Source organism: Bufo gargarizans, chromosome 11 (genome assembly GCF_014858855.1).
Source record: "Bufo gargarizans isolate SCDJY-AF-19 chromosome 11, ASM1485885v1, whole genome shotgun sequence".
Taxonomy (NCBI): Eukaryota; Metazoa; Chordata; class Amphibia; order Anura; family Bufonidae; genus Bufo; species Bufo gargarizans.
Genome location: NC_058090.1, coordinates 43,233,178 through 43,258,118, shown reverse-complemented (window position 1 = coordinate 43,258,118; position 24,941 = coordinate 43,233,178). Strand labels below are relative to the sequence as shown.

The 24,941-nt window shown below is 42.4% G+C and overlaps 1 protein-coding gene across 6 annotated transcripts in view; it reads right to left on the bottom strand.

Annotated features, from left to right (window-relative positions):
• DPF3 (double PHD fingers 3) overlaps positions 1-24,941 on the bottom strand; it is a 231,301-nt gene that overhangs the window by 41,981 nt on the left and 164,379 nt on the right. For 4 of the 6 annotated variants that reach the window (XR_006387043.1, XM_044271694.1, XM_044271697.1 and 1 more), the window contains 3 exons: positions 18,017-18,058; positions 16,196-16,342; positions 4,008-4,136 (listed from right to left, as the gene is read on the bottom strand). Coding sequence is in view for 4 of the 6 variants with exons in the window: in XM_044271694.1 (XP_044127629.1) it covers positions 4,008-4,136; positions 16,196-16,342; positions 18,017-18,058 (318 nt within the window). In the remaining 2 variants the exon portion in view is untranslated. The remainder of the gene's footprint in view (positions 1-4,007; positions 4,137-16,195; positions 16,343-18,016; positions 18,059-24,941) is intronic. The other 2 variants (XR_006387044.1, XM_044271695.1) reach the window with 1 other exon arrangement.

The window sequence follows — 24,941 nt, the reverse complement described above, 5'->3', positions numbered from 1 at the left end:
ATTCATCTAACCCTTTTGGACTTTGTCAGATTGGTATATGAAGGAATAACTTTATTTTCAGCTGTTTTAGCAAAGCACAACAGATGTATACCACACAGAATTCCCTTTTTTTTCATGATTGCAGTCAATGGGTGAAGTATGCCACTTGTTCCCGAGTTATACCTCTGATAGAAGATGGCATGCATTGTGCACAGAGCCTATGCATTATTGAATGGTGGCTGTTTTCAAGTCCAAGAAGATGCATTATTTGCTTTACTATATACAACATTAATGGGAACCTGTCATCAGCTTTGTGCTGCCCATACTAACGGCAGAATAAAGTACAGACAGGTGAGCTGATTTCAGAGATCTGTCATTTATAAGTTAAAAGTAAGTGATTGCCGAGAACCAACATCCCAATCATTGCAGACTGGGCCTGGAAAAGAGTCACGGCCTCCTGAGAAGAGTCCTGGTTATTCATAAATTCCTGCTCTCCTGCTGATGGCTGACAGTCTTCTACCTAGTTTTCTCTTTCTCTCTAGGAGAGAACTGCCAATCATCAGCAGATGGGGAGAGAGCAGGAGATTAGGAATAACCAGGACTGTTCTCAGGTAGATGTGACTCTTCTCAAGGCCTGGGCTGCAATGATTATGATGCCGGTTCTCAGCAACCACTTACTATTAGCTCATGAGTGACACAGAGCTGACATCAGTATTTCTGTCACTATTTTATGCTGCCCTTAGTGAGGTCAACATAAAGTTGATGACCGGTTCCCTTTAAAGAAAATAGAGTGGGCGTTTTCTCAGCAGATTACCACTTTATGCATCAAAACCTGGGATCAGTTATAACATGATGAGATGTTTTGGGTTTGGATTCTGCACTGCAAATTCACAGTAAACTTTGGTAGAATACAAGCCTTTGGGATTTTCAAAGTCCATCTACATGCTGCAGATGGATCAAGCTTTTAAATTAGCAGTATGCTATTATCTTGTAGATTGTGTGTGAATTTCTTTAATTCAGGGGATTGTCCCGTGCATGCACTCTTTAAAAGGGGGAAAATGTACCATTGTCCTAGTGATCGTGGGGCCTACCCTGTAGTTAGGGGGTAAGTTGTAATGGGAAAACTCATTTAACTTCAGAGGTGTTTAAACCCTTTCTCTGCCAAGAACATGTCTTCTGTGCCCTTGCAGGGTGGCACTTCAGTAGCCTAGGATACGTATTTGCTACTGATGGCTTGATCTCATGCTGTGCAGCAGCTTGAGATATCAGCCAGTTTTAATGTTGACAATCGAAGATTTAAAATGAGCTTATCGCAGTGCTTGCTGTGATAGATCCTTTGATACAGCTGTTAGAAATGGGTCACAGTGAGACACAGTTTCTAAAAGCTGTATCTCTGGTTGTAGGGCAGCTAGCGCCACAATTCTGGTCTTATGTCAAAGCTTAGATCGCCAGCTCATATTTAGCTGCTACTCAGCCAGAGATATTCCAGGTTAAAGCAGCTCTCCCGCTTTAGGCCACCTCCGCACGTTGCAGAATACGCACAGATTTTAGTGCAAAAAAAAAACGCAGTGTAGTACATACCAGCAAAGTGTATGAGATTACACAAATCTCATGTACACATAGCGGCTTGTCTCCATGCAGAAATTGACCTGCAGGGCAGATTTCCAGATCTGCAGCATGTTTTAGCTGTGGATTTCACCTTTTTCCATTGAAGGGTGAGATCTGCAGCAAAACCACATCTAATCCGCACCAAAATCACCAGTTAGAAGTTTCTGCTACAATGCTGCTCATGTACGATGTATATTTTTATATTTTAATAGTTCTGGTGATACCATTGTTTATTTTTATATGTACAGTTGGGAAAAAGGATGTAATTTTTAGTCCTTATAGGGGATAACCTGTCTCATAGACTGCAATAGAATACTATTGCAGCCTATGGGATTTTCACTGCCAGCCTGTCAGGCCATGCCTCGGGCATGGCTTTGCAGGCAGTTTAATATGACAGCGCTGAGAGCCTTCACAAGGCTGTCCTAGCAATGGATTGGAATCCCATACATTTCACCTGGGGGTCTTCAGTCATCAGCCAAAGGCAGCCCTGCTACTGATCATGGCATCTGATGGGTTAAATAACCGGAGGTGCAAACTAGTTAACTTATATTAACTAGAAAACTTAGATTTTGGTTAACATACACTAGAAGCTGTTTGTCGTGTAATTTTGAACATTTGAGGAAGATGACCATATATTACATAGCTACTGTTTCAGTGTATGAAGAGCATAAGCTGTTATTACTGTATACAGTTGTGGTATATGAGCTTTGCGCACATATCATTTTTACATTGTTTTTGTGGCTAAGCCTGAACTTTTATGCAAAAATTTAATTTTGAAGCAAAATTGCATGAAGGTGCCTGAGTGACATTTTGACACATATTCAAGAACATATATGGATATGTATACGTGTCAGGACTGCAAAAATTGTTCTGGCTATCAGAAGTGCAAAATGTCCAAAAACCCCTGGCAGTGAAATGGTTAAATCCACAACTAACAAGTGTTATAGGTATCATCCACAACTGACCAGCAATGTGTGAGCTTACCCACTCAAGCCATTTTCACAGAACCACAAAAGCCAAAAATAGTAATATAACCAGAAAGTTTTCCCAGCCTGATGAACCTTGTCCAGATGCCCTTTTAAGGCATATTGATATCAGAAAGAGGAGGCTGTTTTGTTAAGGACCCCCCCCCCCCAAGACCCAGAGCTGCTCTGAAGCAGTAGCTCTTGCAGACTTGATGACTAGATAATAATACTTCATCCCCCTCTTTAACAGCTGCAGCAACAGCATCTTTCCCTGCAATATCAGCTGGTTTGTGTGGGTCTCAGTAGCTGAACTAGCAACTCATGTATTAGGTCAGTTTTATTCAAGTGTGATCGTTCTGGGAAATACTCTGTGTAACGGCTGCATTTCCTGGACTGACCGCTGTTCATCTGACCCAAACTCACTGCTTCATAGTGTTCTGTTCTAGAGTTCCAGCCCAACCATTTATAAATCACTATGATGCAGCGAGTTCAGTCAGACGACCATGGGTTGGTCCAGGAAATGCAGCCGTCACGTGGACCTTATGCATTTGTCAAGTACTTGTAAGTGTATTGTTTTTTTATACCAGTAGTTTATGTGCTGTCTTGTATTTTTTAGGTAATCACCAAATTATACTTCTAGTAAGGCTCCAGTCACACGTCCGTAGTGTGTTTTGCGGATCTACAGATCCGCAAAACACGGACACCAGCAATGTGCGTTCCGCATTTTGCGGACCGCACATTGCCGCCACTTAATAGAAAATGCCTAATCTTGCGGACAAGAATAGGACAAGTTCTATTTTTTTGCGGACCCGCAATTCTGTATCCGGGATGCACATTGTGCGGCCCCTTAGAAATGAATGGGTCCACAATTCCGAATCCAAATACCAATGTAAGTATATGAGGCTTAGGAATGTGTTTGTTTTTTTTTGTTTTGTTTTAAGGGGGGTGGGGGTGCTTCTAATTAAATTTAGTGATCAGAAGTTTAGGATTAGTCCCCCTTAAAGCATACTTCCAGTGAAGAAAAACAAAACATTACATGTGAAACTTAAATTTATTTAATGGAGTATATATCCTTAAAGGTCTTTAAATGGATCACTTGAGGTACGCTTTAATATTCTGGTCTCATTACTTCAAAAGCATTATAATTGGCTCAAATCTGAAATAACCCTGTGATTTCCATTAACAATGCTGTATTTTCAGATTAGTATCATAATTACCATTAGAGATACAAACTTGCCATATCAGTTTTGAAATACACACACACAAACCTTAACAATGACACTTGTGTGTATATATATATATATAAAAAAAAAAAAAGCAAGCAATTAATTATTCATTTATCTTTTATATTTGTCTTGGACCATGCCATGCAAGAATTGATGTCCGTATTCAAGCACATTTCTTAATTAAGAATTCATTAAGAACAGATTCAGAGCAGAAAGAGGAATGACCTACCAGAGCGTCCACAGTCTGCGCAGGATACAAGTTCCTCTGGTTGTCCACTTTTCTTGTTTATGGTGGAGTCTCCAAGGCAAAAATCACAGTAGTTATTGGAAAGTATAGCACCATCTGTTCCTTTGCGAGCTAGAACAGTAACATGGATATGGTAAATGGTATGAAACTTTTCATTACTCTGCAACCTGTAAAGACTTGTTCACACAACAGTCTATGGGTGTTTTCAGTTTTTTTTCTAACAGGCTAGCTGTCACAAAATAGGACATGTTTTATTTTGGCCATTTCTACAGCCGGACAACCCCAATACAGGTTAAGGGGGCCATTTTTCAGAAAGGTATCTGTAAGAAAATGGCCGTTTTGCAGTTTTTAACAGATGTTTTTTTTTTCTTTCATCAATATCATAAGGCATAACAAAATATTCCATATACTGTAAACATATATCATTATACAAAAAAAGCTAATCCTAAAAAAGAAGATAAAGTGAACTAATATTGCCCTAAACCACCAAGACGCTAAGGGAGGATAAAAATAAAATAAAAAATTGTAATAAAATTAAAAAAGTAGAAACAATCACCCTCTAAAATTCATATGTTCTAACCATGGACCCATATATCTTGAAATGCTTCTAATTTCCCCATTAACTATAGTTGAAATTTCTTATGACTTGCTCCACTGATTTCTCAAAAGATGGTAAAGGTCCTTTTAGAGTACTTTCACACTAGCGTTAGAAGAATCCGTCCGGAACTGCCTGCTAGATCCGGAAATCAGTATGCAAACGGATATCTTTTTTTTTTTTTTCCCCGGATCCAGTAGACCTATTCATTGAAATACCGGATCTGTTTTTCTGGTATCATCTGGAATAACAGATCTGGTATTTAAAATTTTCACAGCTAGAAAGCACTGCGCCTGCGTAGACTAAAAAACCGGATCCAGCGATGCAGTAATTTCCAGAACACTTGGTACCGGATCCGGCGTTAATACATTTCATTCGAAATTAATGCCGGATCTGGCAAGTGCGGTATGCTGCGGTATTTTGTCGGGTTAAATACCGTACAAGGGATGGAACGGAAGATATCCTGATGCATACTGAACGGATTGCTTTCCATTCAGAATGCATTGGGACAAAACCAATGTGTTTTTTTTCCAGTATTGAGACCCTTTACTGGATTTCAATCCCGGAAAAGAATAACGCTAGTGTGAAAGTACCCTTTCACAGACCGATAATCGGGCTGATTTTTGTGGATAAGCGTTTTTACAATTATATTTGCATTGTGTAAACCACTTTTATGCAACATAATATACACTGCTACTGTGCATTTATTTTCAGATAATCCTTTAGGTAATGTCACGGCAAGTGGGGATAAGAGGAACACCAAGTAAACAAACAGCAACAGGTAAACAGACTAGGCCCCAAAGCTAGGGAGGAGGGAATGGTAACCTCCTAACAAGCCCTGAGCCTCTCCCTGACTGCTGACAGTATGAGCAAGTTCTGATGGTGAACGAACTCATACGCTGGAACCTAACCCTGCTGACACTGAAGCAAACCCTAACTTAGGGGAGCGGGGAATGAGACAGCCAGTACCTTCCATCGTGAAGGGACAAGCGTCTCCCTGAGACCTAGAAGCAACACACGCACAAAGGGGAGGACAGGAGGACTTAGCTTGAGACGAGCGGGAAGTAGAGGATCCACAAACAACCTGTAAAGAACTCCAGAAGGAAAATATCAACACCAAAGTCAGCAGTAAGAGGTGGACTTAAATAGAGCCTCTTAAAGAGGACCTTTCACCTGGGAAAACATTGTGAACTACGTATCTTGACATATACAGCGGCGCCCAGGGAATCTCACTGCACTTACTATTATCCCTGGGCGCCGCTCCGTTCTCCCATTATGCCCTCCGGTATCTTCGCTCAGTAAGTTATAGTAGGCGGAGACTGCCCTTGTTCTGCTGGGCGTCTCCTCCTCCTAGGCTGTAGCGCTGGCCAATCGCAGCTCACAGCCTGGGAGAAAAAAAACGTCTCACAGGCTGCCACATAACCCTCCACAACCTTTACATAAACCTGGCCACCAGAATCTCAGAGAAATAAGATCCACAGGGTGTCCCGCAAGGACAGTATCCTTGAACACCTTGTGCCGAAGCCCAGAAGGAACAAACAACCTCCCTGGAGGACAGGAATTGGGTGCCTCACCTTAAGCTTCCACCACCTCCGCCTCAAGTTTGAGAAACCACCACCCCCCCATCAGCCAAAATCAGTGACCACAAAATTAAATCTGGTAAAAAACAATGACCATCTGGCTTGACTTAGATTCAGACACTTTGCCAATTGTAAGTAAGACAGATTCTTATGATCAGTAATTACCGGAATGGGATAAATTGCTCCTTCTAACCAATGATGCCATTCTTCAAAGGCCAATTTAATGGCCAGCAACTCTCTATTACCAACAACATAATTTCTTTTAGCAGAAGAGAGTTAAAAAAAAAAAAAAACACAAGAGCGCCATTTGTCAGGAGAAGGACTCTGCGACAAAAATGCTCCGACTCCCAATTCTGACGCGTCAACCTCCACAAAGGGGAGGACTTCGCTTGAGACGAGCAAGAAGTTCCGTAGAGGATCCACAAACAACGTGTATAGAATTCCAGAATAAAAATATCAACCACAAAGTCAGCAGTAAGAAGCGGACTTAAATAGAGCCTCTTAAACAGCTAATGAGCAGAACCTGTGGAGAGGGTGAGATCCTGCCCACAACAACAAACAGAAGGGAAACACAGAAAGACCAGTCAGATAGACTCACGTGCTGCAAGTCTATCCGATCTTCTTAGATCTCTCACAGGGCAGGCAGTGACAGGTAAAGTCAAACCAGGCAGCAATGCTGAGACCGCAAGTTTGCAAATTAGAATTTAAAAGGGTTGTCCAGCTTCTAGGGTTCTTAAGAAAAGTCCCAACAGTTCTGCAAATCTCGGACAGGTTATATTTTTTTTGCGAGGCCACGGACCCGAGGAACGGATGAGGACAGCGCACAGAGTGCTGTCCGCATCTTTTGCGGCCCCATTGAAGTGAATGTGTCCACATCCGAGTCACCAAAAATGCGGCTCTGATGCGGATCAAAACGACAGCCGTGTACATGAGGCCATATTCAGCTTTTTTTCATGCAGCCCTGGCCCTATAGAAGCGAACGGGCCTTCAGTGAAAAACGCATTGCATCCGGATGTAATCTGGATGCTGTCCGGGTGAAATGCCTTTTTCACTGGAGGTTGCTAGGAAATGTTTGTAAACCTTAAAAAAAATTCACGTGTGTGAAAAACGCATCGCACCTGTGTGGAAAAAACTGAACACAATGGCAGACAAAACTGACTAAGGGCTCATGCACACGAATGTACTTTCTTTTCGCTTCCATTCACTTTTTTTTGTGGACTGTATGTGGAACCATTCACTTCAATGGGTCCGCAAAAACAACGGAATGTACTCAGTGGCCGCAAAAAAGTAGTGCATGCACTATTATTGTCCACAAATCACGGTCTGAGATGGGTCCGCAAAAAATATGGAACTCACACGGAACACATCCGTATTTCAACCATATTTTGCGGATCCATACTGTAGAAATTATATGCCCAGCGTATATTTCTCACGTGTTTGGTGATTAATAAGTCACTGTTTCTGATCCGCAAAAACTGATCAAATACGGAAACCATACGGATATGTTTTGTGCAATAACGGAATGGAATCAGAGAAAATAAAACCTCAGATACGGAACAACGGATCCGTGAAAAACAGACCGCAAAACAACAACAGTTGTGTGCATCAGCCCTAAACCTGTTTGTGAAATGGTGCAAGTTTCACTGAACGCACCCTAAAAGCATCCTGAGCCAATCCGTATCGTTCATGTGAAAGAGGCCTTAAAAGGGTTATCGCATCATAGACAATGGGGGCATATCGTCAGCGCTCGGCTATTTTCGGCGGATCCATAGAAATGAATGAAGGGCGGCTGCGCATGCGCAGTGTGCCCTCCTCAACTTTCTCTGCTCCGTTCACCTTGTAGGTGCGGGTCCCAGAGGTGGGACCCGCACCTATCAGACAATGGGGGCATATCCAAAGTTTTTTTCCAAAGTTTTTGCCAGAATAAAAATAAAAGAATTTAAAAATGTGGTATCGTGATCATACTGACCCAGAGAATGAAAGTAACAGGTCAGTTCTACTGCGTAGGAAACACAAAAACAAAACTATGGCAGGTTCCCACTACACTCTATGCAATATTAAATGGTGCCATTCGAAAATACGACTTGTCTCACAAAGAACAAGCCCTCGTATGGCTATGTGAACGGAAAATGTAGAAACTTGCACCTCACAAAGAGCAGTCATTTCCCACATCAGTCAGGCATTACACTAACCCTGGGTTCAGACCTGAGCGTTTTACAGCGCGTTCCTACACGCTGTAAAACGCTCAACACAGAGAAACCAATGATTCCCTATGGGAATGGTTCTCACCTGGGCGTTTTACAGCGCGTACGATCGCGCTGTAAAACGCCCGACGCTTAAACAAGTTCTTGAGCTTTTTTGGGGGCGTTTGTCGCGCGTTCCCGTACATAGATATTCGGGAACGCGCGACAATGTGGGCACGCCTGTCTCTGTATGCGCGATTGTAAACGCCCGTACAATCGCGCATACAGAGCGCTCGTTTCAGAACGCTCAGGTCTGAACCCCCTGTAACAGTGACTGGGATTTGTAAGTAAGGAACCTTCAAAACCCATCTTAATTCTGAAGACAAGTCACAGGGTAAAACCACTGCATTAAGGCTACTTTCACACTAGCGTTCATAGGTCCGTTCGTGAGCTCCGTTTGAAGGGGCTCACGAGCGGACCCGAACGCCTCCGTCCAGCCCTGATGCAGTCTGAATGGAGCGGATCCGCTCAGACTGCATCAGTCTGGCGGCGTTCAGCCTCCGCTCCGCTCGCCTCCGCACGGACAGGCGGACAGCTGAACGCTGCTTGCAGCGTTCAGCTGTCCGCCTGGCCGTGCGGAGGCGAGCGGATCCGTTCAGACTTACAATGTAAGTCAATGGGAACGGATCCGCTTGAATATGTCACCATATGGCTCAATCTTCAAGCGGATCCGTCCCCCATTGACTTTACATTGAAAGTCTGGACGGATCCGCTCAGGCTAATTTCACACTTAGAAATTTTTCTAAGTTATTAATGCAGACGGATCCGATCGAACGCTAGTGTGAAAGTAGCCTAATACAGTTTTAAAAAACGGTACAGTGATGCAGATTTCCATAAATGCAGTTTTGTACAATGTATTTAAATGGACAAAATACTTAAAAGGGAAGTGATTGATATGCAGTATATATACTATATCTGCAATTTATTCATTTATGTCTTATTCTGAATTTAGAGGTCTACTGGATGGTCTTACTCAGTGATTGACCGCTATCTCTACATTCACCCTCATACAGGGAAGGCCATCAGTCATAAAATACTAGCCTCACAGTGGACTCTAAGCCCAGAATGAGCGGAGATTTAAATATGTGTTATACTGCTCAGATTCTTCTGCCCTGTACTCATGCTGACTGCACTTTCAGTGGGATTCACTTCCACACATACATCCTATAGTTGTAAAATATTTACACCTTCAGTATATGATGAACCTGATTTCATGAAGGGCTTATGCACACGACCATATGTTTAGTCTGCATCCAGTCCTTAGTTTTTGCTGATCAAATGCGGACCCATCCAGTTCAATGGGGCCTCAAAAAATGCGGACAGAACACCGTGGCAGCACGCACACGGCTGGGATCCGGACCGCAAAACACATACGGTCATGTGCATGATCCCTTAGGACATAGATTTTTCAGTATAACTCTATAAAATGGGCAACTGCATAGACATCGCAGGGCAATGTTCACAGCAGGAAATTAAAGGATATGTACCCCTTTTGGAGTTATTTTATTTATGATTGCATTCAACTTATTTTTGGCTAAAAATCATATTATTAATTGGCCTTTATTAAAAAATATTGAGCTGTTCAGTCACAAAGGGTTAACTGTTTTTCTAACTGTGTGAGTAGTACTTTCACTTTTACTTTGTGCCTGTCATCTAATTACCCTTATTTCTAAACTACAAAGAGGTCAAACACTTATTTAAGCCACATTCTTATCAGTAAGATAAGGATTGAGCTTTAATGAGTGTTTATAAGGTCAGAGAGCAGAGATAAGAAGTCCCTTTTCTCCTCAGATGACAGAAAGGAGAAATAATCCACAGGCAGCTAGTAGAGCATGTCGGCTCTGTACAGAAAAAAGGATCCCATATTGTTAATAAAGACCAATTGAAAAAAAGATTTTTAGCTCAAAATAAGTATGATGCAATAATAAAATAAATTGCCCCCAAAGGTGTACATAGCCTTTAACTTTTAAGCAGCCTGACTGAAGACAGCCCAGACAAATATACAGATTCATAGAATCTCAAATGAAATCTCAAGCCAAACAGGATAATAAACCATTGCCCAGTGATGAACTCATTTCATCAGTCGGTTTCTCTAAGGCCTCTTTCACACAAGCGTGTCCGGATGCGTTGCGGCAAACCCGCGCGAGTAGGTACGCAATTGCAGTCAGTTTTGACTGCGATTGCGTTCCATTGTTTAGTTTTTATCGCGCGGGTGCAATGCGTTTTGCACGCGCGTGATAAAAAACTGAATGTGGTACCCAGACCCGAACTTCTTCACAGAAGTTGAGGCTTGGGTTCAAAGTTGTGTAGATTGTATTATTTCCCTTTATAACATGGTTATAAGGGAAAATAATAGCATTCTGAATACAGAATGCATAGTACAATAGGGCTGGAGGGGTTAAAAAAAAATTAAACTCGCCTTAATCCACTTGTTTGCGCAGCCGACATCTCTTCTGTCTTCATCTGTGAGGAAAAGGACCTTTGATGAAGTCACTGCGCTCATCACATGATCAATCACCATGGTAATGGATCACGTGACGGACCACGTGATGAACGTAGTGACGTCATCAAAGATCCTATTCCTCACAGAACAAGACAGAAGAGATGCCGCCTGTGCGAACAAGTGGATTAAGGGGAGTTAAATTATTTTTATTATTTTTTTAACCCCTCCAGCGCTATTGTACTATGCATTCTGTATTCAGAATGCTAATATTTTCCCTTATAACCATGTTATAAGATAAAATAATAAAGATTGGGTCCCCATCCCGATCGTCTCCTAGCAACCGTGCGTGAAAATCGCACTTGCTTGAAAGGGGCCTAAGAGCAACAGCACTAGTGTTTTGTATTTGAGCTTTTAAATGCCTGATTCCCAATAATTGTGGTTTGCTGACTATGTTAATCTGTCCATTTATCTCTATGATCAGTGGGGGTTTTGAACACCACATAAACAACGCAGTTGTGTGGGGCCACACAACAGGTGGATCATACAGTGCCACATCTTGCCCAGACAGTGCCAATTGCTCTTTTAGAACTGAAGTCTATAAGGCAGTAACAATTGCAGAGGCTGCGTTAGTAACGCGACCTCGTGCACTAGTCTTGGGCGGCATGATGACAACCTCACATCTACCTGAGTCCCAGCGCAAGTGAATACACCATCTGTCCCTGGACACAGGCAACGCTTTGCAGATGGCGACTTTAAGCGGGAGTGAAATGAGGGCATTATAAATAAAGGGGGCATTATAGTAATTGCTGGGGATGCAGAAATACAGGGGGCACTGCTGAGGGACATAAATCCAGGGAGCACAACAGGTGGCAGTACAAAAGGAGAGTGTTATAAAAACAAAGTGGGAACTGCTTGGGGACATAATAAAACAGGAGGCACTACTGGGGGCAGTACAGAGAGGGCACATTATAAATGCAGGAGACAAAGCTTGGAGACATGAAACAGACTTGGGGCAATTATAAATACTGGGGGTAGGCTTGAGCAAATCTGTTTCAGATTGCTCTATACGAACCCGATTTGTTTGAAAACTTTGTTAATAATCTAGTCTCCGTCCTACTGTAAAATGTATGGCCACCACTGACGTCCTCTTCCTGGCTCCAGTGGTGACATTCTGTGCAGACAGATTACCATGCAGCCAATCAGTAGTATTAGCAGTACATAGGACGTAACTACTGAGGTAGGTGATTGGCTGCAAGGAATGTCACGGCTGCAGCCGGGAAAATAATAACAGCCAGGTTTACTGGAGTAAAGTGCAAGAATGGCAGGGAAGAAATTAGGTGAATATTGATTCATTCGTTTGTTTAGACCATTTACAGAGACTGACAGAGTTTTTATTTCACTGGGACAACCCCTTTAAATTGAATCTGTCAACAGTTTAATGCAGCCTTATCCGCGGGCAGAATAAACTGGTAAGGGTGGGTTCACACTAGCGTTAGGGATTCAGTTATGACTTTCCGTTATAACATGGTTATAACGGAAAATAACGGAATGCCCAGACAGAATTCAAAATGGAAGCCTTTAAAAGGCATTCCGTTTGCGTTCCGTCTTAATAGAAGTCTATGGGAAAGCATAACGGGACCCAGACGGATCAGTTTGGATTCCGATAAACTTCTATTAGGACGGAAAGCAAACGGAATGCCTTTTAATGGCTTCCGTTTTGCATTCCGTCATAATACAAGTCTATAGGCAGAAGAACAGATCCCTCCTTCAGTCTTATGGATTCCGTTATTTTCTGTTATAACCATGTTATAACGGAAAGCCATAACGGAATCCCTAATGCTAGTGTGAACCCACAGTTTTGAGCATCTCCATTGTCAGGCGAGCTTTGGAGTCCACTGTGTCCACTTACGTTAGTGACCCCAGAGTTTCAACCTGGATTTCTGACAACAGTTCATGCTGTCCTCACATAGGGTAGCATCAAACTGGTGACAGATTCCCTTTAAATAGAAACTTAAAAGGGGTTTTCGGGTTTAAAAAACAATAAAAATTAGACAATGGTCGGAAATGACATAAAATAATGAAAGCAGCGATAGGCTGGTGATACAGTTTTGTTTGGTGCTTTTTTTTCTTGCATTTTTTGGGGAAAATATTTAACACACAACGGGTGTATTTTTGTGGTGGTGTTCTTTCACCGTTAAGCTGTGTATTTTTGGGGTTGGTGGTGTTTCTTTCAAATTGCAGATTGCTCAGGCTCTGGCGTATTCCCCCCCCCCCCCCCCTTCCCCTCTTTCATAGCCTGGAACATTTTTTCCCATAGACCGCCGTTTTTTGGTGTAAAGAAGCTATTACTTACCTATAAGATCCAGCAGCAGTGCAGAGCTAGGTTTACGTGTCTCTAGCGAAGAGGTTTCATTGACACATTAAACTTCTGCAGTGCACCACTGAGACCAGTGTTTGGCTGCAGTGTTGTTGACGTGATATCACAGCTGCAGCCAGTTTAACAAATGCTGGTGGGGAAAATGAGAGTACAGCTGCTGGATCTTACAGTCAAGTAATGCTGCTTTTTATTATTATTTATGGCTTTTCCCATTATTGCCCCTTTTTATTTTTAAACTGCACAACCCCTGTTTCTTCTTTTTTAATTCTCCAGAAATTTCTACCTCTGAGTGGTTTGTATGGAATGCAGATTGTGTTGGATGAAAAGATTCAGCCCTGAGAGATGTCTCAATGTATTATGCATTTCAAGCCAGGCTTCCTATGGATTGCATGGTGTCCAATTTGTGCCTAGGAGGAATCCTGCTGATTTCCTTCTTTGCCTGATAGGCCCCCAGCCTGTACTAGTCTGGAATGCTGTCATGGCAACCGGCACCCGTGGATGCTGCCACCTGTCATTATTGTGTCTGTCGTGTAAACCATTCCAGCAGCCATTAAGAATCTGCTGGTAAACCTCAACCTTCAATGAAAGATCCGTACAGAAGGAATATTTCTGCTTCTACACAATGTTTTTCCACCTCTAATATGACTTCTGATGTGTTACATACAGCTTTAGGCTTTCCAATTTAGTTTTGAGCAGCATGCTCATTACTAGTCCTCTTCGCTCACACTGCATGTATGGGTGTCAGGATGTAGACACAGATTATAAGGCATTTGATACTCCGCTAAAGGTTAAAAAAATTTTTTTAAAAACATTCATAAGATATTCACAGTACACTTCTTCATGATCTATGATGTAAAAGTAAATTAAATACGTAACCGAAGAGATACTGCATGTTTTATGTGGAGCTCTGATGTCTGCTCGACCTTTGTATTTAAATACAAAAGGGGTTTACTGATATTTTTTAACAGATGACCTATCCTCGAGATGGTATGTGATCGGTGGGGGTCTGAGACCCGGGACCCCCACCAATCAGCTGTTTGGGAAGGCAGCGGAGCTTGCAGCAGCGCTGCGGCCTTCTCTCAGCTCCCCAAGCTTAGTGCTGTACATTGTATAATGGTATCACACTCCGTCCCATTCACTTCGCCTAGCCATGTGACCGATGTATGTGATGTCACATGGACTGGGCAAAGCTGGAGAAGGCAACAGTGCTACTGCGGGCGCTGGGCACTTCTCAAACAGCTGATTGGCGGGGGTCCCGGGTGTCAGATTCCCACCAATCAGATACTGATCACCTATTCAAAGGATAGCTCATCAGTTAAGAAAAAAGCTCTGAAAACACCTTTAATATATTAGTACTATGCTCAGTTACACCAAAATATTTATCAGTGAATAGGAAATGTGAGCAGCAAATGTGACTCATTTAAATGTATCCTATATATTTATATAGTTTAGTTTAACACACAGAGGATGTCAGGTCTCAAACAGGCTATACGGAAATGAAAACCGTGCTCAGGTCTTTTATACGTCCCCCCCCCCCCCCAACCAAATGTGATTAGGAAGGTCTTGCTGTTATCTTAGCTTGTCACCCACCATTACAGTAATCAAGCGAGGCACGTTCTGAGGTTGCATTAATGTAAGAAGGCTTAGCCCTCATAAACCAATCCTTTAATCAAATAGACTAGGGAAGTGTGCCTGCGGCTAGACTGACGATCCTGAGACAAAGGGTCAATGTAATCACCTGTCTGTTCCTTTCATATTAAAACAAATGGATTAAAAGTATCGTTTTCAGAGAAAAAACGGAATTGCTTTGCTATAAGACTTGTATAGTCAGGTAGTTATGGTTAAGTACTGTATCTAACAGTGTAAGGGGACGCACTTAGTGGTTTACTTCTGTGTTGGCTGCTTTGATTTATTTCAGGTTAAAGGGTATCTGTCAGCAGGTTTGTACCTATGACACTGGCTGACCTGTTACATGTGCACTTGGCAGCTGAAGACATCTGTGTCAGTCTCATGTTCATAAGTGCCAGGACTTGGACCTCCACCTGTGTGATAATGATGACTCATCCCGAGGATGGGCCACCGTTATTTTATCCAGGATAACCCCTTTGACACATTTAGCCTATATATCAGGCTGCTTTATAGCTAATTAAGAGTACTTTACGTTAATATTTATGAGCTGTGGTTCTGTATTGTCTGCCTTAGAGGGAGCATTGCCAGGTCTCTAACTGTCCCACTTGCTATCTACAAATTTGAGGGAACATTGATTCTAAGGTGCATTGTGAGGGTAAGAGGGTATAAGATATAACGCAATACAGAATACAGCCACCCACATCGCGTGACCTCAGGCCTTCACAGATACAAATCTAAAAAGATTTTTGCCCATGAGAAACTTGCACATATCCTTTTAAAGGGCTTGTCTCCATCTTTCACACTTATTAATTACACTCCAATTGTCATATGCATCTTTTTAACCAATTACAAGTCTTGGTCATGACACAAATGCCATAAAGCCACTATATTGTGATGGGAAGAATATATGGGACCCAAGTTTCTTCCATTTTACCATCATTCTACACAGTAAGACCTTCACAAATCAACTCATATCTCAGTTTCCTAGTCAAGTTATTGGACTACAGATTGAGCTGTCATAAGATGTTCCTGATGGATTCACTAAGAAGGGGGAAGCAAGCCGTAGACACAAAAACTGTAGAAAATTTTTGATAAAGAACAACTGAAAAAATATTTGTTGTCCAACATGAGTAGAATGCAATAATAAGATAAATTATTATTTATGTCATACCAGAAGTTCCAAAGGTATCCATAGCCTTAAAATTGTATCCCCCTACTGGACTAAGAAACTGAGATAGTCGATTTGTGCCTTCAAGTACCTGCATCCATTTTCGCAAACAGAAAAGTGTCAAAGTGAACTTACGTTTCTGGTTTTCACTTCTGTGAATGGAAGGGGAACATGGAGATCGAGATTCTTGGTCCCTGCTGTCTGTCCCTTCTTCATCAGCGAGATGAGTGTGGGTATAATGGTAGCTCAGGCCAGGTCTGTTCTTGTAACGTTTTCCACAGACTAAAAAGATAACATTTAAAAATGGATTCCTGCTGCCATAATAGGGTGCCACAAGAGATAACAAACATACATTAGTTTTCCATTTTGAAATTTTTCCTTTTAACAAATAGTCTGAAATTGGTTGCTCTGAAGGATGTACTAATATAATTTAACAGTATTTACAACTTGCTAGTTTTATATCACAAGATATACAGTGCTATTCCCTTACAGTAATCACAAAAATAGGAATATTTTCAATATTTTGTATTTACTTAGATATAGTAACACATGAAAAAGAAGCAGAACCTATTAAATAAGGTAAAACGATAGAGATATTACTTATGACACACATTAAATCTGACACTAAAACCAGTTAAAAGGAATAAAGAAATACAGATAGCCACCAGTAATATAGATGGTGACCCCCTAGCAGTGCAGACACATAATAAGGTCAGATCAAGAGGTAGCCCAAAACAAACATAATCCGGGGACCCTTGAGGAAGCTGCACATGGGACCTGATCACGGCACTTTTATTAGCTTTATCTGTGGTATTCCCTTCACAACTGTCTTTATGGTATTCTAACTGGTTTCTCTTGTGTCACACATTGGATGTCACTTTACGGTTAATATAGAAATTCATTTCCATTATGTAGCATCCTACACCTGCCACTTTGCCAGATATCCATGGTGATCACCGAGGGGGGTTTCATTGATCACGTTAGTAGGGCATAACCTTTTTCTTGTGGGCTTCCTCTTGATCTGACCTTATTATGTGTCTGCTGCTAGGGGGTCTCTAATTATATTATTTGTGCCCACTGTAATTTTTTAAATGATTTTAATGTTTGAAATTTGATTTGTATGTATCAGTTTGCTGTACAGTTTATAACATTAAACATGCTACCTGTATTTCTATACCTTACCTAACGCGCATGGCTACGTTTTCATGTCTTACTAAGAGATTATCGAGTTCTGTTCTATAGATGTTTAGCACACCTTTTCGGTTTGATATATACATATATTGGCTGTTCGTGCCTGCCATATTTATATATCTGGTATTTTTTATATATTTTTTGCAGTAAATACATAGATAATACCAAATATTATTTTTATTGCACAAGAACTTTTGTTTGACACTTTCGATATATATTGCCCCCACAAGTGGAAGACATATGAACATGAGCAGTCACTGTAAGCTTCACTTGAATTCACTTGAAAATGTTGTGCATTTGTTGCAAAAGCATCCATGCTTCATAACATTCAAAACATAGCTTTGTATAGATTAAAGGGAAGCTGTCACAGGGATATGGAGGTTGAAATTGTACCTACTAAGATGGCCTTCAGAAGTGCTGATCGGGTGATAAAAGAAGTTTGCTGCATATACTTTTGCCCTAGGAGCTCTCTCAGCTAAAGCATAAGCAATATGTTTCATCACATGTTAACCCAAATAAAATAAAAAAAAGGGGGGAAGGGAAGGCAGCACTTTTGGTAATGTCGGAGGCCATTTATTAGTCAAAAGGGGTATCTGTAACAGGGCATTTTCCACATGCCCTAATCTAAAAGGGACCTGTCCTGGTGATAGGTTCCCTCTAATGTTGTCCCTGTGTACAGTCAGCAGCCAAACTAGCATTGTCACACAGCCACAATCCTCTGGTAACATTTGGTACAAAGCAAGGGGATAGAGCGGTAATAAGTACCTTTTTCGGCTGTTTTTGGGTTATGCTTTTGTTTGTAACTATCTGCAACAAAGAGAAAAAGAAACAGGGAAAAATGAACCTTGCTGGATAACAAGGCATTTTGGGAATAGGTATGAACAAGAGGAATTTTCAGTGTATTTAGATGAATCTTTATGGGAGCTGACAGTAAGCGGATATATTATGCTTGTTTAAAATACATTTCTTTAGAGGTGAATTCTGACCACACAGTTAAGGTGTATCCATAGAATACGTCATAAAAGGAGTCTGATAAATCCTACTGTATCAAGCAGAGCGGAGAAGAAACTAGGAAAATGTGACAGCTGATCAGACATACAGTACCTGCTGCTCTATTCAGTAGAATCTACATGAATCAGACATGTCCAGGTACAGTGACTGTTTCTGTAACTCCCATAGGTTTTGAAAAGGTTGGCCTTTTTGGTTGTTTTTTGGCACCCCCTTCCCCATCCCCTCCTGGGCAGACCTGCAAAGAGAAACATACTTACCTGCCGCTGGGTCCCAGCTCCCGGTCTTGACTGCCTCGCCTGCTGTAAACATCCGCTTTGATAATTACTGGCTGCAGCGGTGTCAAAGCGGATGTTGTCCGCGGGGGACCTGAGCAAAGCAGCCAAGGCAAGGGAGCAGGTGTACTGTATATGCTTCCCTTTGCTTCCCTTCCCCCCAATAAAAGGTGCCCAAACAAGGAGAGCATCACAGCCAGGGAGAAGGTGAGGTCTGATTTTGTGATTGGACCGGGCTACAGCCAGGGAGAAGGAGATGCCCATTGACAAAACCTGGCGTCTCCTCCTCTCTGTTCCGATGCTATTAATTTGCATACCAGGAGGGAGAGTTTAACAGGGGCACAGCAGGCAAACTAGTAAGCGCTATTAGATCCCTGCTTTATGTCCTACATAACGTGCTACTTATTTTATAATGTCTGGACCCATGAAAGGTCCTCTTTAAGGAGTTTTGTGAAATTTTAATGGGTTGGGGGCAGAGGGAGAATTCCAGGCAATTTGCAATACTTACAAGAATTCTAACTGCTGCAATTCTTGTGGTTGTCATTCATCCTTCTCAGGATTACATATAACCCAACAAGAAACCTCACTACCTGAGGGTTGATTAATCAGTAAAAATAATAATTGTATTTATATTCTCTAATACATCATTGATATGCTGTCAATTTAAAGGGAGTCTGTCACCACATTTTAGCATGTTAGACCGTTAAAATAGGGTTATGTGATCCAGCCAGAACATAAAAACGGTACCTTTGTGGTAGAAAACGGACTTTTCAATTTGCAGAAAACGAACTTATAAGATTATCTTCTGAGCCCTCTCAAGTGCCCAGGGCGGTCTCTCAATCCTCGGAGCCCCAGGCAGGCACCTCCTAAACGACTGATAACTCCGCCCTCCGTGCGCCTCTGCCCGCCCGTTTACTCCCCTCCCCTGTCCCTTTCCACTGCGGCTGTGCGGTACAAATCGTAGCGGGCGCATGCGCAATAGGTATTGCGATGCCCTGCCAGGAGCGGGCATCGCATTGCGCATGCGCCCGCTACGATTTGTACCGCACTGCCTAACATGCTAAAATGTGGTGACAGACTCCCTTTAAATGTGTAGTAACCTTTTCTCAGTACAATTAGGGATCAAAGGACTCCCTTTTTGTTATCAGATATCAACCATTTATGACGTATCCTACATATATATAGATCAGATATACTAGTAAAAAAAAAAAAAAACTTGGAGAAACTTCATTTTTCGTTTCTATTCAATGCAAAAATCAGTTTATTGCACGTAAACTGTTCATTACTGACAATATTTAGTGCTGTATTGGATATATTACAAAAGACTAAGGGCTCTTTCAGACAAGCGATGTACATGTCTGACTGCTGTTCAGGTCTAGAACAGACGTCACCTGGACCTAACAGAGTCCTACTATAGACAATGGATCAGTTAAGGGCGCATTCACACGAATGTGGTTTGGTTCCATATCCAAGACGCATTTTTTGCAGCTCGGATTCTGACCCATTCAGTTCAATAGTATGCTGTCCGCATCCGTTGCTCCGTTCCGTGGCCCCGCAAAAATTTTAGATCATATCCTATTCTTGTCAGTTTTGCGGACAAGAATAGGCATTTCTATGCCACCTGTTCCGTTCTGCAAATTGACAGCGGCATCCGTGTTTTACGGATCCCCAATTTGCAGACTGCAAAACACGGCATGTTCGTGTGCATGAGCCCTAATATGCATGATTTCGCACATGGGCAGCATGCACCATTTAGGTCTCATATTCCCACAAAACTGGGTGCAAGAAAAGAATGGATAGCACACAAATTACATCCTTATGTGATCCATTTAAAAACACTCTACAGTCTGAAACACTGAAAACTTTTAAATCACTTTTCTGAAAGAGCTGTAAGTTGATGTTTTTTTGTTTTTGTTTTTAACCCTTTCACTGTAAGGGTTTTTTGGACATTTTGTACCTCTGATAGCTAGGACATTTTTCACGATGAAAAGATAAAACCTAGATTATTAAATAAACTCACATACCCATATTTGTTCTAAAAGTATAAACCTGGCACATCATCAAAATAGTATTTTCTTGAAATGTTTGCATCAGAGAGTACTTTGTCATAAAAAATCTTATTTGTGGCTAAAAAGTGCTTGACCCAAGGACAAAATTCTATGCACAACATCTCCTAAGAAAATAGTTGTTTTTGATATGTAGTGCACATGTGCCCATGCACCAGAAGTGAAAAGAGAAAAAAAAAAAAATCTGGATTTAAAGGGGTTGTGTCGGCTCCAAAACCAGTTTCAGTGTGTGACCATACCGTCGCATAGCGTAGGTGCTCCAAAACATAAAAAAAAAAAAATTGTTTGGTGCGCATGGCTTCCCCTATGTCACCGCTATAAGCTCTAAACTCCCAGATACGGTCAATCAAACAAGAGGGGGGAGATGCTGATCAGTGTTACTGGGGGAGTGTTCTTGCACCAAATGGATTGGCCTCTCCCACAGTGCACTGAATAACTTATTTGGATAAAAATATATATATTTTGCGGAACAGGTGTGGACACATTTATTTTCAATGGGACTGGAATGTGCTGTCCGCATCCGCATTTGCGGATCTGCACTTCCGGATCCGCCCAAAAAATAGAACATGGCCTATACTTGTTCGCAATTGCGGACAAGAAAAGGCATTTTCTATGAGAGTGCCGGCGATGTGAGGTCCGCAAAATGCGGAGCGCACATTGCGAGTGTCCGTGTTTTGCAAAACACATACGGACGTGTGAATAGACCCTAAACCTGCCACCTGACGATTACAGTTGCCTTGATGTCATGCACTTTTTATGTAACTTTGTGACAAACAAGAAATTTACAAGCTGCTTTAAATCTTACACACACAAATAGATCAAGATGTGCAAAGTTTATATAATTCTATATAAATATATTTCTCAAAAATGCTGAACAGAGGCCATGCAGTATTTTGCCGTCACTCAGAGCTGATTAATATATACAGTGCACACCATAAACGGCTACTATACTATATGTCAGGGATCAGCAACCTTCGGCACTCCATCTGTGGCGAAACTACAACTCCCAGCATGCACACCTCCTTGGCTGTTCTCAGAACTCCCAGAGAATTGAATAGAGCATGCTGGGAGTCGTAGTTTCACCACAGCTGGAGTGACGGAGGTTGCTGATCCCTGCTATATGTTTTTTGTGAGAATGAAACTTTGTGACTAAAAATGCTTACTCAAGTGCTTATCCTCGTGTAAACAAAATGTACTCTGCAAAAACCAGTATGGCATGTGTATGGGCAGATACGCTGTGGATTTGCCTGTGGAAAATCGGGAACTTTTTACATTAGCAACAAAAAGAATGAGATTTTAAGAAACCTCTCTCACAAAGTGCAATAACAAAAAAACTGGAGCATAAATTGACCTGCAGTGTAGAATTTAAATCTGCAGCATTTCAATTTATGCTGCAGATATCCCCTGCAGATTTGAGCCATTGCAATGCACAGGGCGAAATATGCAACAAAAATTTTCGCACATGTGGTCATAACCCAAGATGTGAGGGGTTCTTACATTCTACATTTTTAGTCAAATAGCGGAACTAAACCCAGTGGGGTACACAGATCCCATAAGTCCCCTTAGCAAAGCTTTGTATGCCCCCCCAATGACATTTTTGCCAAATTTACAATAATCTTCCTTCAGTGGAGGAAATTGTATAATACTAAAACAGTGGAGCGCTGATGGGCCGGCTTTAGTGCTGCCCTCGCCGTTTTACAGACTAGGGCAGCACTAAAGCCCGCCCATCAGAGCTGGTGATGTCAACGAATACACCGCTGGGCAGAAGCCTATGCCTACCAGTGTGCGGAGGTAAACAAACAAGCCCCTGTCCTAAGCGATCGAGCGCAGGGCAAGGGAGAGCATTGAGCATGAAATGCTTCGATGCTCATATTAGTGGGTATGCCTGGGTGAAAATATGGGTATGTCCGGGTTCAGATCTGAACCCAGACAATCTCTTTAAGCAATATGGACCAGAGTTGTATATCAAACTTAACCAAATAATGGCGATGAAGGCACCAGTTCTGTGCCGCAACATGTCGTATCTAATAAAAGCATCTTAATATTTAATCTCCACATATTTCCCTAGTGCTTCTACCTCACTGAAAGTGTCCCAGTATTTGTTGCATGTTTCGTAATGGTATAGGAGACAGTATTACTATAAATATAGACGACCTTGGTGCACAAGATAGTATTACTATACTACGTGTGGCTATTTATGATCTGAGTAACAGAGTGCAATTACCAAGTGTTAAGAAACACTTCTGGAGGCACAACTGTTGTTTCAAGGTGTTTGTCATTTAATTCTCATGCATGATACTTTATATATTTTTATATACCGTATTTTTCGCCCTATAAGACGCACCGGCCTATAAGACGCACCTAGGTTTTTGAGGAGGAAAATAAGAAAAAAAATATTTTGAACCAAAAGGTGTGCTTTTGGTGGGTTTTGAACTAATTGTGGTCTGTGGATGGCACTGTTATGGGGGATCTGTGGGTGACGCACTGTTATGGGGGATCTGTGGGTGACGCACTGTTATGGGGGATCTGTGGGTGACACTTATGGGGGATCTGTGGGTGACACTTAGGGGGGATCTGTGGGTGACACTTAGGGGGGAGCTGGGGGTGACACGTATGGGGGATCTGTGGGTGACACTTATGGGGGATCTGTGGGTGACACTTATGGGGGATCTGTGGGTGACACTTATGGGGGATCTGTGGGTGGCTCTTATTGGGGTCTCTGTGTATGACAGTTATGGGGGGGATCTGTGGATGACACATATATAGCATCTTATGCTATGTGTCATCCACAGATCCCCTCCATAAGTGTCCCTGTAGTGAATGACCCTTAATACAGGGCTGGGGGCCGGCATCTGGCTTTATAATGACAGCGGGGCCCATGCAGTGACTGTATTCTACTACACGGGCCCCGCTGACTGTATAATCGTATGTCTAATAGTAAATAGTTATGTGCATAATCGCATAATGAGCGGAGTACTTACAACTACAAGCGCTCGCCGAGAGGAGGCAGGAGGCAGGCCGGGAGGACAGGCGCTGGCAGCGTGAGTCATACGTCATGCGCCCACGCCGCCTGCTTCATTCATAAAGTCGGCGGCGCAGGCGTGTGACGTATGACTCACACACTGCCAGCGCCCGTCCTCCCAGCCTGCCTCCTCCCTCCTCTCGGCGAGCGTTTGTAGTTGTAAGTACTCCGCTCATTATGCGATTATGTACATAACTATTTACTATTAGACATATGATTATACAGTGAGCGGGGCCCGTGTAGTAGAATAGTCACTGCACGGGCCCCGCTGTCATTATAAAAGCAGACGCTGGCCTCCAGCCCCTCCTCCCTCACAGCTGATACACCCGCCGCGCGGCATCGCGGCGGGTGTATCATTGAAAATCGCAAAATAATTTGCGCCAAAAATTCGCGCAAAAATTCGCACGAAAATTCGCAAATCGCAAAATAAGCTGCATTCGCCGTATAAGACGCACTGCTATTTCCCCCCCACTTTTGGGGGGAAAAAAGTGCGTCTTATACGGCGAAAAATACGGTATTTCTTGATTTTGCATCACTACATCAAAGCTAAGGCTACTTTCACACTGGCGTTTTGGCTTTCCGTTTGTGAGATCCATTCAGGGCTGTCACAAGCGGTCCAAACGGATCAGTTTTGCCCTAATGCATTCTGAATGGAAAAGGATCTGCTCAGAATGCATCTATTTGCCTCCGATCAGGCTCTGAAAGCGGACACCAAAACGTTGCCTGCAGCGTTTCGCTGTCCGCCTGACGAAGCGGAGCCAAACAGATTGGCTATAGAAGACATAATACAACCGGATCCGTTCATGACAGATGCATGCAGTTGTATTATTGTACCGGAAGTGTTTTTGCAGATCCATGACGGATCCGCAAAGAACGCTAGTGTGAAAGTAGCCTTAGGCCTCATGCACACGGCCGTTGTTTAAGTCGGGGACCCATTCACTTCAATGGCGCCGCAAAAGATGCGGACAGCACTCCATTCCATGGCTCCGCCAAAGAAAAATATAAACATGTCCTATGCTTGTCCGCGCTTTGCGGACAAGAATAAGCAGTTATATTAAAGGCTCTCTGTGCCGTTCCGCAAATTGTGGAACGTGCACGGACGCCATCCGTGTTTTGCAGATCCGCGATTTGCGGACCGCAAAACACACAGCAGTCGTGTGCATGTTGCCTTAGTCTGACATTCAGTCTGCTATCTGCTGCACCTTACTCAAAATATGGTTTTCAAAACTTGTTGACTTAAAATTTTCTGCTTGGCAAAGGGTTTAGCTGGGAGCAATCACCCCCTTGTATTACCGTAAGTTTCTTATTGGCAAATATTT